The following is a 15,364-nucleotide window of genomic DNA, read 5'->3' on the forward strand; positions in this document are numbered from 1 at the left end:
AGAGCAAATTTTTCTTACATTTCCTTGTTAAATGGAACCTTTGATACTAACAGGGAAAAAACATTTCTAAAAATTCTAATCACTCGAATTTCGTTAAAAATGTTGTGACTTGCTGTAATACAAAAACGGAGGCTCGGTAATGTGCGTTTGCACATAAAGTTCCAACTCTGCTGATCTACATTTTTCACTTAATTGTCTACCAAATGAGGAAGAGATAAAAAAAATCTCAGAAAAAAAACAAATCGTTCTACAAACTACCGTCTGAATAAAATAATTTACCTAAGAGGGCCGATGAGACCTGTGACTACCAAAATATGACTATCAGAACAAAAGGGGATAAAATCAAGTAATTACAAAGATTAATTACGACCAAAACTCGTTGTCCATTTTTTGAAAAACCATTAATAACCAAAATCAAAAAGGGATCAGCTAAAACTTATACTACAGAAGATTAACCTGTACATTATAAAAACAGAATATGGGACTTGAGATCAATGAGACTTGGTAACAACTTGACAAGAAATGAGTAAGAGGGGCAAAGTTTAAAAAAACGTTGCTTTTTTGAAAACGTTGCTTTTTTGATTTTTATTGTCAAACTGATTCGAAAAATTATGCATCCAATAAAGTCATCGAAACGTTCTTTTATACTTTCATAAAGAGCGATTGAAACCTGTCATTATCCAGGATACGTCAAACGACTACAAAAAGAACAAAAACTACAGGCAAAGGAAAAAATTTGCACGAAAAAATTGTGCACGAAAAACTTGCATGAAAACGATGTCCCAGCCAATTAATTATTAAGCTGTTAACTAGAAGCGATAGACATTTTTGATCGCTTTTTTCAAATGACCAGAGGACCACCCTTTATTGTGATGCTGTGAAAAGAAAACGAAAACCTACAAAAACCGGCGACTGTACAAAAATCACAAATATTTTATGAAAACTGGTTGTACCAGAGAAAAGACCAGTTGAGGACAAAAACACCGTTATGAGGAGCAAATTTTAGTTCAAAAAATAAGGGATATGACTTGTATGAAGAGATGCCAAGCTCCAAGTTAACAGAAATTATTTTGGCAAATCTCTGAAACTCTAGTCTTTAAAAAAAAAATGATTTTAAAAATCGTAGCCAACATAAACTTTCTACTAAGAGAGTCAAAAGGTTATGTTGCAACTTCTTCAAAAACTATTTGCGCATGTTATTATTGAGACTATGTCATAATATTATAAAGTAACATTAAATGCAAGCTGAATTAAAAAAAATTATAAAATTTTTTTTTGAAACCACAGTGTTGAAGCAATAAAATTTATTAAATATTAACCTCGAGAAAGTTAAATCTTCTCTTGCTTCTCATCAGAGCATGAAAGTTTTTTTTGGAAAACTAGTATTGCAAAACGTCAGCAAAAACACAAATATTTAAAATTTTCTAAATTTCTTAATTTTCTTATGAAATAAATTTTCAAAGCCCTGAAGACATCAGTACAAAACGTTCTCCCAAAAAAATATTGTTTGGTTCCACAAAAAATTAAACAGATTTCTCAATAATAAGGCTAAGCTACGAAAAGGATACAACATTGTAATATATGAAAGAAAACGCAAACCAAGACAAAAACGGATAATATGAAGAATAGTACTAATTTTTGAAAAAAGTTGATTTTGAAGTAAATAAATTCATTGGCTATATACCAAAATCAGTTATTGTCTTCATTTATGTATCAATTGTTGAAACTGAAAACCTTAACTAACCGGCATTTGGCATACAACAACAAAAATTGACAATAAATACAGGGCAAAAATTTAAACATTTGCTCAGTTCTGAAAATGAATGGTGTCGCAGCGCCCAAAGCCAAAAGTAATGCAAACATTAATTTTGTTCAGTTACCAGTTTGGTAGATTTGATTCATTTAGATGGTTAAGTAATTTGACAATTTACAAATGAACCAAAAACAACAGCAAAAAGGTGAAATTATGCACGAAAGTTTGTAAGAAAACTCGTAGTACCAAAACAAAGAAGCCGATTTTTAAAAAATCACCCACTAGAATTACTTTTTATGTTATTTAAAGTAGAGATTGACCGGTACTTACTGAGAACAAGCTAGAAATTAATAAGCTAACAGAAAAAAAATAAAAAAATTAAAAATATCAAAAAGTCACTGAATTTTCTTTAAAACAAATACATTCAATGACATAAGAGAGATTAGGTAACAATCAAATGCTTGATGCAAGCTCATTTAAACCTCTGAAAGAAGCCCTTTGGGTCTTGAATGGTTAGAATTAGTAATCAGACTGCAAAAAACATACACATGAAGTCAAAACACAAATTTTCAGTTAAAGTTAACTGAAACTCGTCTTTAAAGCCATTAAAACCTTTAGGTTCTCTGAAATCAAACTGTGTCTACAGTCGGTATCATTTTCACATAATGAAGCTGTGAAAAGAGTTCTTGTCAGTAATCGTCATTAAAAAAACGAAAGCAGAGTTTTTTGAAAAAAGGCCGCTCCAAAAAAAATATTAAAAATTTTGATTGTAAGAATCCACGATTATATCAAACCTATCCCTGATTTTGCCGCGCTCTCAGTAAACCACCAAGGTGTTCCAAATGTCTGCGGTGTTCCAAATGTCTGCGGATAATTGTTGAGTGAAATACATCAAAAAATGATGCGTTTTGTATTATTATCGAGTTGAGTTTGAAAACAGTGCAAAATTATTTTTCCCGAAGACTATTATAGGGCGCCGAGTTTCAACTGGCTCTTTTTTGGGGTGTAAGGAGGAGATTGTTTTCGCAATCTCTAGGTCTCCACTTTTAGCAAACTTTAATAAAGTAGATCAAGGGGCATGTTTTGAGCAGTTTTTGATGGAAAAAGTCTGAATTTTAAAAAATTTTTCAAAATTTTTAGCCAAAGAAACTCTAATCCAGTAATTCAGCATGTCTCTAGTATCGCATACTGTCATAATAACAATCTACCAAAAAATAAACATTTTATTTTTTATTATATCAGCAAAATTGTGCCAAATGTTAGCAAAAATTATTGAAAATAGGATTAAAATTGTCAAATTTTCACAAAATTTAAACCTCGATAACTCCCTGTAAAAAAAATTGAAATACAAAAACTTTTTTACTTTCATAATCGAGGAGATACCTGCTTTTCAATGATACTACTCAAAACTCTCTACGATGGATATATCGATCAGCCAAAATTTACTGAACAAAAAAACCCATATTTGTATATATGGGGGGGTCGGAACAAAAAATGGGGTTAATTTCCAGTTTACTATGGCATACAAGATTAGGTTATCACTTTTAATATAATTTTTTTATAAACGAGTTTTTTGCTCAATTGAAGAAATTTCGGTCATAAATTACGAAAAATGTAAACAAAAAGAACGGAATTCGCTACTTTTTTCAAAAGTTTAAACCCCAAAAACTCCCTTTAAAAAGCGAAAACAAAAAAAACTGTTTTAATTATATATTTTACGCTAGACGAGCTTTCTAATGATAACAGTCATAACTCTCTGCGATGGAGATAACAATCGGCGAAAATTGTCTGATCAAAAAAACCCATTTGAGTACATCGTTCCTCCCCATCAAGTGGGTCGGAGCAATAAATCAGTAGAATCATTGGTTGAACCGTTAAAAGTTTAAGCGCCTTGAATATTGCATAATTTGAAAAAAATTTGAAATCTAGACAAAGAGAGAGAAAAATTAAATAATTGATTTTCAAAGATCGTGCTATCTTCTTTTTAAAGAACAACTCTTACTGGAGCCCAAAAACTTTTTTGTTTTTCTTGAAGAAGTTGAACAAATCAAATTATGCATGAGATTAAAAAGTGAGAGGTGTGAAAGGAAAACAACTTGACCACACGAAAAAATGTAAAAACAAGTAAAATACGAAGAAACTTTATTAACAACTAGTTGTTACGTATATTGATAATATCAAACTCAACATAACTTTTTATTCAACACCTGTTGCGATAACAACAGTTAAATAAACTTCCAATGTAATAAATTTTAACGCCCAAACAACACTGGAAAAACACTTCAGCTTTAGACTACAATCTTATGACACTCTTTTATCGCCACTGTTATTCAGTAAACAGTGGCGATAAAAGAGTGGCGATAAACTTGTAGTCTAAACTCGTGTGGTGTGTGCGGTGTTTGTGGTGTGTGTGTGGTGTGTAATGTTTGTGTGAAGTGTGTTTGTGGTGTGTGTGGTGTGTGTGTGTCTCTGCGGTGTAAGTGTGTGTGTGTTTGTGGGGTTTGTGTTGTGTTTGAGTATGTTGGTTTGCGTGTGCGTGCGTGTGTGTGTGTGTGTGCTTGCGTGCGTGCGCGCGCGTGTGTAAGTAAAAGTGTGTAAGTGTGTAAGTGTGGGTGTGTGCTTGTGTGTGTGAGCGTGTGTGTGTGACTGTGTGCATGTCTTTTGTGTGTGTGCGTGTGAGCGCGCGTGTGCGTGCGTTTGTGTGTTTGTATGTGTTTTTGTTCAAATTAAGGCCTTTCTATAAAAACCTTAATTCAAAATTATATTTCACGCCACCCAATTGAAACAATTTTGTGTTACCAATAGACTGATAGAAAGGCTAGTTCTGGTCTCTTAAGGAAGTTTACTATCAAAAAAATTTCGAATTCAATTTGAGAGATTTTTTAAGAAAACTTTTCCTATTTGTTATTTTTTAGGTTACTTAGAGACTAGTCACGTTTCATATCGAGGTTCTGTCAATGACAAACCTGAGATTGCAAAAATTTTAAAGATATTTTGATTTCTTTATGGGATTTTACTAAATATTGGGAGTCCTAAGGCATAGACTCACTAACTACAAGGAAAATCAACATCCTAATGTGCATTAGGTAAACTTACATAGTGCCATGAGTCAATTGCTGCTAAGTCTTTACAAAAAAACAATTCTTTGAAATTTTTTTGAACTTTAATTGATGATAAACTTATTTTTATGAATCGTACGCCAGTCTCAGTAATGAGACCACCTTCCTTTTAATTGCAAGCGAAATGATTCAGTAATGAGACCACCTTCCTTTTAATTGCAAGCGAAATGATTCTTGTAGGTGGTTTTATCTGCTAGCTATGTGTTTTATGACTTCAATAACACGAGTGATCTTTATTCAAAAAAAATAACTTTTTTGTAGTTCTGGTTGCTTTTAAAATTTTATCTCATTATCACAACATAGTTCCCATTGGCTTACAGAAGACGTCCAAAGTATCACGGACAAAATTTTCAGAGGAACGCTTAAATTTTCAATGGCTTTGATATTTGCTGCTCGCATTTCTGCTGAAATTTTTCGGTTTTTGCCTGTATTTGTCGTTGTCCTCATAATCATACGATTTATTGTGATGTCTTATTGATAAAATAATAATGAAAAACATCCATGTCATCCAATTGAGGAAAAACATAGCTTATTTTTTGGGTTTCGTTGAAAGAAGCTCTTGAATTTAATTGCTGATAAGACTTTTTGATTAAATTTTTAGAATTTTTTTGACATTAGCCAACTATAAACTTGTTTTCGTGAACTGTAGGGTGGTCTCAGTAAAGGCAAGAATTCCTTTCTTACTACTGCAACTAAAACGAATCTGGTTAGCGGTTTTATTCTCTAACTATTGATTTTATGACTTCGATGCCTCGAATATTAATAAATTTTTTAATAAGTTTTTGGTATTTTTGTAGTTTTGATTACCTTTCATTTTTTATCACAGTAAAACTAATTTTTATAGTTGCCAGTGGCTTAGAAAAAACTTTCAATGGATCAGAGATAAATATTGTAGAGTAAAATTCATGATTTAAATGGCATCGACATTTTCTTGCAATTTTCTACTGAATTTTTGCTTTTGCCTGCTTTTGTTGTTGTTTTCATAATCATAAGTGTTGTTGTGATTTAAGAATGAAGAACCTCATTATATTACAATCGAAGAATAATTTGCGTATTTCTGGACTTCCGCTGAGAACTATTGAATTTAGTGGCTGTTAAGACTTAAAAAAGTCTTTAATTTTTTGGTTCCTTTTGAAATCTTATCTCATTATTGCAACATGGTCTTCAGAGAGTTGCTTATGTTTTCAACGGCTTCGACACTTGCTTCTCGCATTTTTCTACTGATTTTTTGGTTTTCACTTGTGTTTGTTGTTGTTTTCATAATAATAAGACTTATTGTGATTTCCCGTTGATGACTTATGATTGACAAACATCATTTTGTTTCTCATTGAGGTATAAATTAGCCTATTTTTCGGCTTCCGTTGAAAGGTATTGATATAAATGACGTTGATACAACTGATTTTCTCTAAAATTTCCTGTTTTTTATGTTTGTTCATATTTTTGAATTCACATTGTTATAAAAAAACAACCCCATTGCTGTTATAAAAATTACATAAAATTAGAAAAGTTTGTACCAAAAACTCCTTTCTCGGTTTTGACACTTCTTGCTCTATTTTTTCTGAATTTGTCCCTTGTTTCTTTTTTAATTCTTCATGTTGTCGTAAAATGCTGACTGGTCTCTCAGGCTTCTAATTCAGGATTGAACGAATGATAATACTCAATGCAGTCAGTTTATTTCAAAAATTTTATGATGTTGTTCGTTTTCAAAGTTTTTTTTATATTTCAGTTTTGTTCCTGTTGTCAACTTTTAACTTATTCTCATCATCGAGAGGTTCCTTTCCTTGTAATTCGAAAACTATTTCTCCATTGATATCATGTCATAACTGATGTTTAGTTTGTTGAACAATATGCGTTTTCATTAAAGTTTTGTGAGTGATCAAGTTTTGAAGTTTTGTTTCTTTTTCTCTTCTTTTAGCACCTTCGCTGAAAAGTTTTGTTTTGCTTATTTTTTCGTTTGTTTTTTCCTCGTAGTCTTTCTAATGGCAGATTTTGTGAGCGCTGTATTCTGGCGTGGTGTCATATAATTCAATTAGTAGTTCAGTTGTGTTACGATTTTGTTGAATCCATCTTTTTTTAATTATCTCATCAGGTTGACAATTAAGTCAAAAATGTAGATGAGCTCGGGTCGGAAGGTGTGCCTGAAACCACTACATCAAATAAAATCACTTGATTAATGTTAAATGCTATAAATTCATAAATCAAACATCACTTTTTATTAGAGTTATTGTTTTGTTTCACTGGATACATGGAGTTATTGATAAATTATTCCAGAGTTTAAGAATTTTATCACCAATGGCTGAAAGATTAGGGCAATCAGTGGGCAATGTTTGGTCGAAGAATCGCCCTGCATTGCAATAATCTCCTGTTCTTTTTCGCGCAAAAACTCTGTGTTCATTTCGGGAGTGTCCACCACCACCAGCAACGGCTTACCGTCGTTCAACTTCTTGCATTTTTTGTCCTCGACCACTTCGATATGAGTCATGAAATCAAATCCCGACCCAGTGTAGTTGCAGCTGATTGCAATTCTGTAGTAGTGCAGTCCATTTTGGATCTTGGTCTGGGCTTCGTGAAGGGTTTGGGTTCTGGGGTCGGGACAAATCTCCATTGCTTGATTAAATGGATTTTTCTGTTGTCTCAACTGCGGTTTGACTTTCTGCAGGACTTCAGTCTGAATTTTTAGAGCTTCCTCGCCCGTTTTGTTCATACAATAATCTCCGGCATCCGTTAATCCGAACCCTTTAAGTGAAGTCTGAAAATCAAGCACCTCGATGTCAGAACCCCGAAGCCGAACTTTCAGGTGTTCATATCCTCTAGAAACCTTGGTTCGACAGTAATAGGAGAGAATATAGATAAGGTCATCTTTGGAGCTGATAAACCAGCGATCAAAGTCAGCATCACCTGGCTGGCATTCCGTCTTTTTCTCGCTATCTTTTTGGTATTTTTCGAACACCTGTTTAAAATGATAATTCATTACCCTCACAGAGTTTGGCAAGATGAAATACGAGCCCCATTCATTTGGTGGTTCTTTTTGTAGACAATGATCAGTTACTGATTTGGTAAGCGATGAACACAAGAGGAAGGCCATCAGAGCAGTGATAAGAGAGCTCAGGTTATCCATACCTACAAAAAAAAAGGTTGAGCAGAATATCTCCCGAGTCGAGGTGTCACCGCTAAAAATCGCTAACAGATGTAAGATTTGCGGTGAATTTGAGAAAAAAAGTAACATTTGCGCTCAATGCAATCAATAGGGTGGAAAAAACTTTTATGCGGTGAAATCTTTTTTCACCGCTTATACTGTGATTAAAAATTTCACCGCTAAAAATTGCTATTCTTTCAAAAATTCACCGTTAAATTCACCGCTAATCTTACAAAATTTCGTCATTGCAAAAACTGTGTTAAAAGCATGCAACAAAACTGCTGAATGATCAGCAGCCTCTTAAAATTAAAAAAGATATAATACTATACTGTATGTCGAACATGCTGTCGATAGAGCATAACCTTATGGGCAGATATTCAGCTTATGGATAGAAGATAAACATATTAAGCAAAGATGTTTTAAATTTAGCCATATCTGAAGATATTTGTTTTCGTATTTTTCATTTAAGAAGTATTATAAAATATTGATCTGAACATTTGTTCAATTTTTCCATGTGTCCTTCTATAGGTAAATTTTAGATTTCAGTACTGACTCTATCTTGTAATATAATGGGTACTCATCGTCCGTTTTGATGTTTAGGGTGAAAATTTCTTTAATTGTGTTTATCCCCTATATATTTAGGGTATGAAACACTTAAACATTTTCCAGCTGCTCTAAAACAAATAGATTTTCGATTTTTTTTAATTAGAAAAAAAACCAAATATAAAATTTCAACAGCAGCGTTTTCTAATCGGGTCAAAAAGTTGGGATCCGAATAAATTCTCAATCAGAGTATGAGGAGTATAAAATAACAAAATTTTAATTCCAGCTGCTCCTGACTAAAAGTTAGGTCTGCGTCTTTTTTTTAGTTTCAAATAATCGAAAAATCAAACAAGGTTTTCTTTAAAAGAACATCTGATCGTCGGGTCAGAGAGTTGTTGGAATGAAACCGAATTTACTGTCAGAAATGCCTGTTATGGTAATCATTGTTACCGAATTGTCATTGATAAAAACCAACTTGGGTGCTGGTTCAGGTAATGTAAAAAATATGTTGCGGTAAATTTTTCACCGCATTTGGGAGCTCTGAATTTTTTTACCGCATTCTGACGCTAGCGCTAAAATTTTTTTCACCGCTTCTTGGTAGCGCATATTTTTTTTCACCGCATTTGGCTGGTAGCGTTGAAAAATTTTCTTTCACCGCTTAAGCGGTGAAAAAAAAATTTCACCGCTACGAGCAGAATGCGGTGAAAAAAAAATTCAGCGCTACCATGAAGCGGTGAAAAAAATTTCACTGCTAAAATCGCAAATCTTAACAAAATTCCGCTAAATTCAGCGCTAATCTTACAAAAATTCACCGCTATGAATGCATTCAACGCTAAAAGATGCGGGCGCTTTGCTGTGAAAAAAGTTTTTTTTCACTGCTAATCACCGCTTATCTTACAATATTTTTTGACCAAACTTCGGCCCGGGCTACTCTTCCTCTTTATATTCATCCGCAAAAATTTACAGTTGACTGGATGAATTTTTTCCCAATGCCAAAAATGCCACATGAAAAATGCCCATGTTTAATGAAAATATTTCCTTTTGATTTTTACGCCCATAATTAGCTTTTAGTAGTAACAGTATGTTTTCTCATACTTAACCGTTAAAATATAGTTGATGTTCGCTTCAGTTGCTATTGTTTCGAACCATGTTCTTTTGACCGCTGAGGCATAGCCGAGGCAACGAAACCTTTTTTTGGTAGAACGATTTTGCTACATAGTATATCTGATATTCTAACCATCACAACATCCTTGCCTCATTCATGCCTGTGACTTTAAAGAGGGGCTTTGAAGTTTACGTCCACTCGATTTTTTGTTTCGCCAATTTTGGCCGATCAATATATTTTGCGACGAAATAGAAAAAGAACAATATCAGTTTTAAAAAACCTTTGAAAAACCGTTGATTTGTTTCTCGAAGAACAAGATTCAGTTTTTTTTCTGAGAAAAAAATCGAGGAAACTGTTCCAGGCCTCGTTCGAAATACATACGCATTATTCTGCTTTATTTTTTAAGATATATATTATGTTAAAAAATATTGAAAATTCTAATATATAGGACGCCAAGCAGTAGCAACCTTAATTTGGGTGAAAAACAAAACGAACAAAAATTGAAATATTATTTTGTTTTGCAGAAATGATTTTGATTGATGATAAACATTCGAACCAAAACTTCACTAAACAACCATCAACTGTAGGATCTAATTCCAATTGTTAATTGAAAAGAGGAAAATATCATATCTTATTAAAAAATTGTTTTAAACACACTTTCTATAAATTGCTTTAAATCTCATCTTTTGGAGAAAAAGTTTTGAGGAAAAACATCCCTTCGTTTTGCAAACTACAGCTTGGTTGCGTACAGCTTGGCCGTTATTAAAATTTTTTTGTTTTTGTAATAAAAGAACATTTTACCTCCATTTCTTCCAATATTTTATCCTTATAAATTTGGTTTTTACAAACTTTTCAAAAAAAGTGAAGCCATTCAAAATTTTTTCTTTGAATCATTAGGTAAAATAGTCCAAGATTATAATGTATTCTTTTACTACCATTATGAATTTATCAAGCAATCTCTATTGTGCACAAGTTTCATTCACGCATTCTTATTTCGCTCCAAAAAATTTTCTGGCCATTACCAAAACGTATAGTTTCTAGTTCATAATTTTCGATACGTAATTTTAGGAGTCATTATCTAATCCCTGACCTTTTATTTTGCTAGAACTCATTGTCCAGTCAAATTACTCAAAAATGCAGAAAAAATTTCAGAAATCTCCGAGCAAGAAAAAATTCAAAAGGTCTGTATTATTTGCGTGCAGCGTTTTTATGAAGGATGCCGCACTCGAGAAACCAATCGTCTATAATCAATTGTGGAATTTACTTCTCCACTTTTTTTTGTTACCGCTGTGACAGGCAGAAGGCCAAAAATAACGTAAAACATGTCACCTTTGAATGCTTAAATGCATGATTAAATGAAGACTGTTTCATGGTTATCAGAAAATATCACAAAATATCTGAAGTTTGCAGTAAACACAATTTCATTACAAATCACTTTTGACGACAACCAAATTTGTTCATTATACTTACCTGGTCAGGTTTTGATACTTTTAACATTTCCTTCGTGAAATATCTTCATATAAAGTTTAATTACTGCCAAATAATTTTCAAATGTATAATAATCCGGGGAACTTGCAATATACTTCTGCAAATAAAGTTCAAGTCCAATTCATAAAAAAATAAAAAAAAATTGCCGAAATAAAAGAGAAATTTAATTTTTTCCAACCCAAAAAATATTGAAAATAATTGCTTTTCAAAGTGGTTTAGCTCTCTGTATGGACTCACAAAATACACTCCAAGATGTCGCCTTGAACATTGTTCTCAATACATTGTTGCACAAAACATTTCAAAGTGTAAGGAAGTAAATAGAATATGGGAAGTAACGCTGCCAATTTACGTGTTAACTGAGTATGAAGACACTTCTGATCAAAAAATCAATAGCCAGAGATTTTTTTTTCAATTTGATCAGAACATCACTCATCCTTGCGGATCTCAGGAGAATCAATCTTTCGCAATAGCAACATTATTCTGACGTTCTTTGAATAAAGGTACCCAATTTTTTTCTTAGAACAATAAGAGACAAGAACTCAAGCAGACAGTCAAAATGAGAAGAAAAGATCTGTTGGGTTAATATTTTCGTTTAAAAAATCCATTATTTATCTATAATTCTGTGAACTCTGATTCTATTACAATACAAACTATTCAGAGACCAAAAACTAGGTTATGACACAATTGAAACTTTAATTGAAACTTTTCTTTCCTGATACTTTAATGATATTTTTGCACAGACCCAATAAAATAAAATGCAGATGTTAAGAAGTGAAGAAACAACTATTGAAGTTATTTTAATTTTCTCTTGCTGTTTAATATCCGAAGATAAGCTATTGTCATAAAAATTTGGCATAATGATGATTTAAAATGTACGTGGACTTCAAATGTACGTAATATGAAAAAAAATGAAACATTCAAAATAAAAAAGCATTAACATTTTCTTTTTGAAAAAACGTAGTTTATGAATTGAAAAGTGAAAGGTGCCTAATTAACAGCTGCCTCTTTTCGTTTTGCTTTCTCTCAACTATAAAGTTAATTCAATTCTAACTTTTATATCGAAATAATGCACCAGAATATTTGATGAAGCTTAGGGGGTTTTCATGGTTTTGCTTTAAAATGAGACAAAGCTTTACCAAAGGCAAGAATATTTGGTAAAGTCTGCAAAACAGGTGCACTTGGCGATTTTATTTGAGACAAAATGTATCAGGCGGAAACGATAAAATGGATAATCGATTAGTTGGTTTTTCATGTTTCTTCAATTCGTTGTTTATTTCGTTAAAAAAGCACTGAAGTTATATAACTTTGTAAAAGCAAAAAACTATCATTTCACTGCTTTCAATTATTTGAGTTGCTATTCAATTGTTTTAATATGATACTTTTTCAAGCGCATATTATGACATGCAAAGCAATTATATGATTGATTTTGAAATGACTACTTTTTAAAAACGTCATTTTGTAAGAAAAAAGTGAGAATACTTACACTTTTTCTAATTTTTTCACATAATATCCAATTTGAGTTTTTTTGAGCTCTACAGTTGCAATTAAACTCAAAATAAATAAAGTAAATCAAACCATAGAATTTTGAGAAAGTTTTTTGAAATTTCATTGATTGTTGAAATTAAAGAGACATATTTCACTCCTGTTGGATCCAACTGTTTGCAAAATTGGTCTAGGCTTTTCTTCTTGAACAGCTCTAATAAAGATATAAAAAACAATAGAAAATATCTTGCCATATTTTTTGTTGTTTTCAAGTTCGCAAGAGAAGATTGTTGATTTCTCAAATAAAGTTTTATACTCGTTTAAAAAATTTTGTAATGAAATTGATAATTGCAAGTGTCACTTTAATTAAAATAACTTAAAATGCAAAAAAAATCAAGTTTCTGGATAATTGAAGCACAACCTGGCCTTGTTTTATTTTTGTAAAGAAAGTTTACAGCAGTGTATAAATGTTACAATAGGAACATATTGTCAAAATCAAATATAAAACTCTCAATTGGGGTTAGCTTCAGCTTAAGTATCGCAAAATGCTGACGTATCATTATATTAATTGGGACTTATTTTCTTCAGAAAGATTCCTTTTTTAAAATTATTTAAAGAACGATTGAATCAGCAGCCCCAAAACAACTTTGAAGCCAGCTGAATGCTAACTTTTTTCATAGAAATTTATCAAAGGTTCTATTTTCTTCAAAATTTTTATCAGATTTAAACAAGAACTTTATTTCCTATATATATATATATATATATATATATATATATATATATATAATTTGGTATATATATATATATATATATATATATATATATATATATATATATGTGTGTGTGTGTGTGTGTGTGTGTGTGTGTGTGTGTGTGTGTGTGCGTGTGTGTGTTTGTGTTTGTGTGTGTGTGTCTATGCGTGTGTTTGCATATGTTTTGGTGTATGCTTGTGGCAAAAACAGAAAAGATACTAACTTGAAAATGAAGATACAAAATTTTAAGCTCTCACAGTTCTACCCTCAGCCACTAATTGGGTGGGCGAGCTGAAGTTATAATTGATTGCTTTTCTGAACAAGAAAGACTAAGAAGTTCTTTGTTGGTTTTCAACAGCTGTCAATTTTTCTTGTCAAAAGATAACGGTTTAGGTTTGATGCAAATGCTGAGAAACATCAAATACGCAGAGACTACATTGATTACTTTCAGCCGTCAATAAACTTTATCTAATGAAAGTCGCCAACGATTAGTAAAGTCTGTTGCAAAAGGGCTCCTGATCTTACTACAGATCTGAGATCTTATGAACCATTATACAGACCAGAAAAATTCATAAAGGTTCATTCAAAATCCATTCCGTGAACTTGAGGTGATTTTTAACCCTAGTCTAAATCTTGACATATGAAAAGACATATAGCCAACTCTTAAAGTCTAGGAAGTTGTTTTCGGCCCATAGTTTTGCGGTCGAGCTAAAAACCAGACTTACAGCAGTTGGTTCGAACTACTGTTCAGCGGCATAAATTTGACTCCGAAAATAGCGAATTTTAATGCCAAAACAAAGTTTTTTTTATTATAGAACTGAATTTTTTTATAACATATTCAACAAAATGCAGCCGGTTCATAAAGTTTTTAAGTGTAAATTGATTGCTTTGTTCTATTGAAGAATCCACAGTAGCATCTAGACATCGCTGAAAAATTATTACACCAACCAAGATCACCTGGCAAAAAAATCTGGCTTTTTCAGAAAATTGGGTCAGTCATACACTTAGAAACTGAACAAAAAACACTTAAAGACATCAATTCAAGATCATGGCGTTGCCAATGACCAATTTGTTTTTTGCTGACCATATCTGTCAATTCAATCAGAACTGACTTCATGAACCATCAAACCAAATTTGCAAAAAAGAAAACAATAAAATTACTTCGAATATTAGAAGCTACAAATGAGAGCAATCGTATAATTTATATTGCAATAATATTATAATTATAAAACATATCAAGTAATATTTTATCATATTCACTTGAAAAGAAAAAAAAATCGAGCAATGTCACTGCTAATACAGCCCAACGTACAATTTTTAAAAAATCTTTATCAAAAATTCAAAGTCAAAAACTAGCAGTAAATTTCTGTTCTAGTTGTGAGGCAAAAGTTGCAAATGGAGAATTCTGCCGAACAAATCATAATTAAATTGAAAGTGTCATGTAAAATATGCAACCTTCAATTGACAACATTTGGTTTGATTTCTATGAATTCTGGGACTCAAAACATCGCCTTCTTTTGTTTTCCGTATTTGCTCAAAACTTTATTGTGTTAGAAATTAATATTCGTTTTTTTCTCAATTTTTCTCCTTTTTAATTCGTTTCCTTTGTGGCATCTCATTTTTTTTTCATTAAAAATTGATTTAAAACTGAGAAAGAAGCCAACAAAAACTAGTGTTAGGCTGAAAGACTGAAATTGAAATTGAATAAAACACTGTTCAAATACAACGACGCTGAGAGGTCGTTTTGAGATTTAAAAAAATCAAAAATTTCTTATTTCATTGAGAACAACATTTTACTTTTGCATCCATATTCCTTCAAAAAACTCCTAAACGTTTTGATTAACATTTACGTTACCAAGTTTATCAAATTCACACTGATGTTGCGAAAATGACAGCTTAGCCTGCGTTTTATATGCTCCAACACTGCATTGTGACTAAGTTGAGTTATAGTAATCATCTGAGAGTATTCACCTAGAACGAAAGCAA

General features: G+C 32.0%; 1 protein-coding gene across 1 annotated transcript; it reads right to left on the reverse strand.

Annotated features, from left to right (window-relative positions):
- Nucleotides 1-7,020: 7,020 nt before the first annotated feature.
- LOC142338304 (uncharacterized) lies at nt 7,021-13,736 on the reverse strand. Its single transcript, XM_075387991.1, has 2 exons — nt 13,602-13,736; nt 7,021-7,992 (listed from the first exon to the last, which is right to left on the reverse strand). The coding sequence occupies exon 2, from the start codon at nt 7,988-7,990 to the stop codon at nt 7,124-7,126; it is 867 nt and encodes a 288-aa protein (XP_075244106.1). The 5' UTR covers nt 7,991-7,992; nt 13,602-13,736; the 3' UTR covers nt 7,021-7,123.
- Between the last annotated feature and the right edge of the window lie 1,628 nt (nt 13,737-15,364).

The sequence above is a fragment of the Convolutriloba macropyga genome, chromosome 4 (genome assembly GCF_964194025.1).
Source record: "Convolutriloba macropyga chromosome 4, txConMacr16.3, whole genome shotgun sequence".
NCBI lineage: Eukaryota > Metazoa > Xenacoelomorpha > Acoela > Convolutidae > Convolutriloba > Convolutriloba macropyga.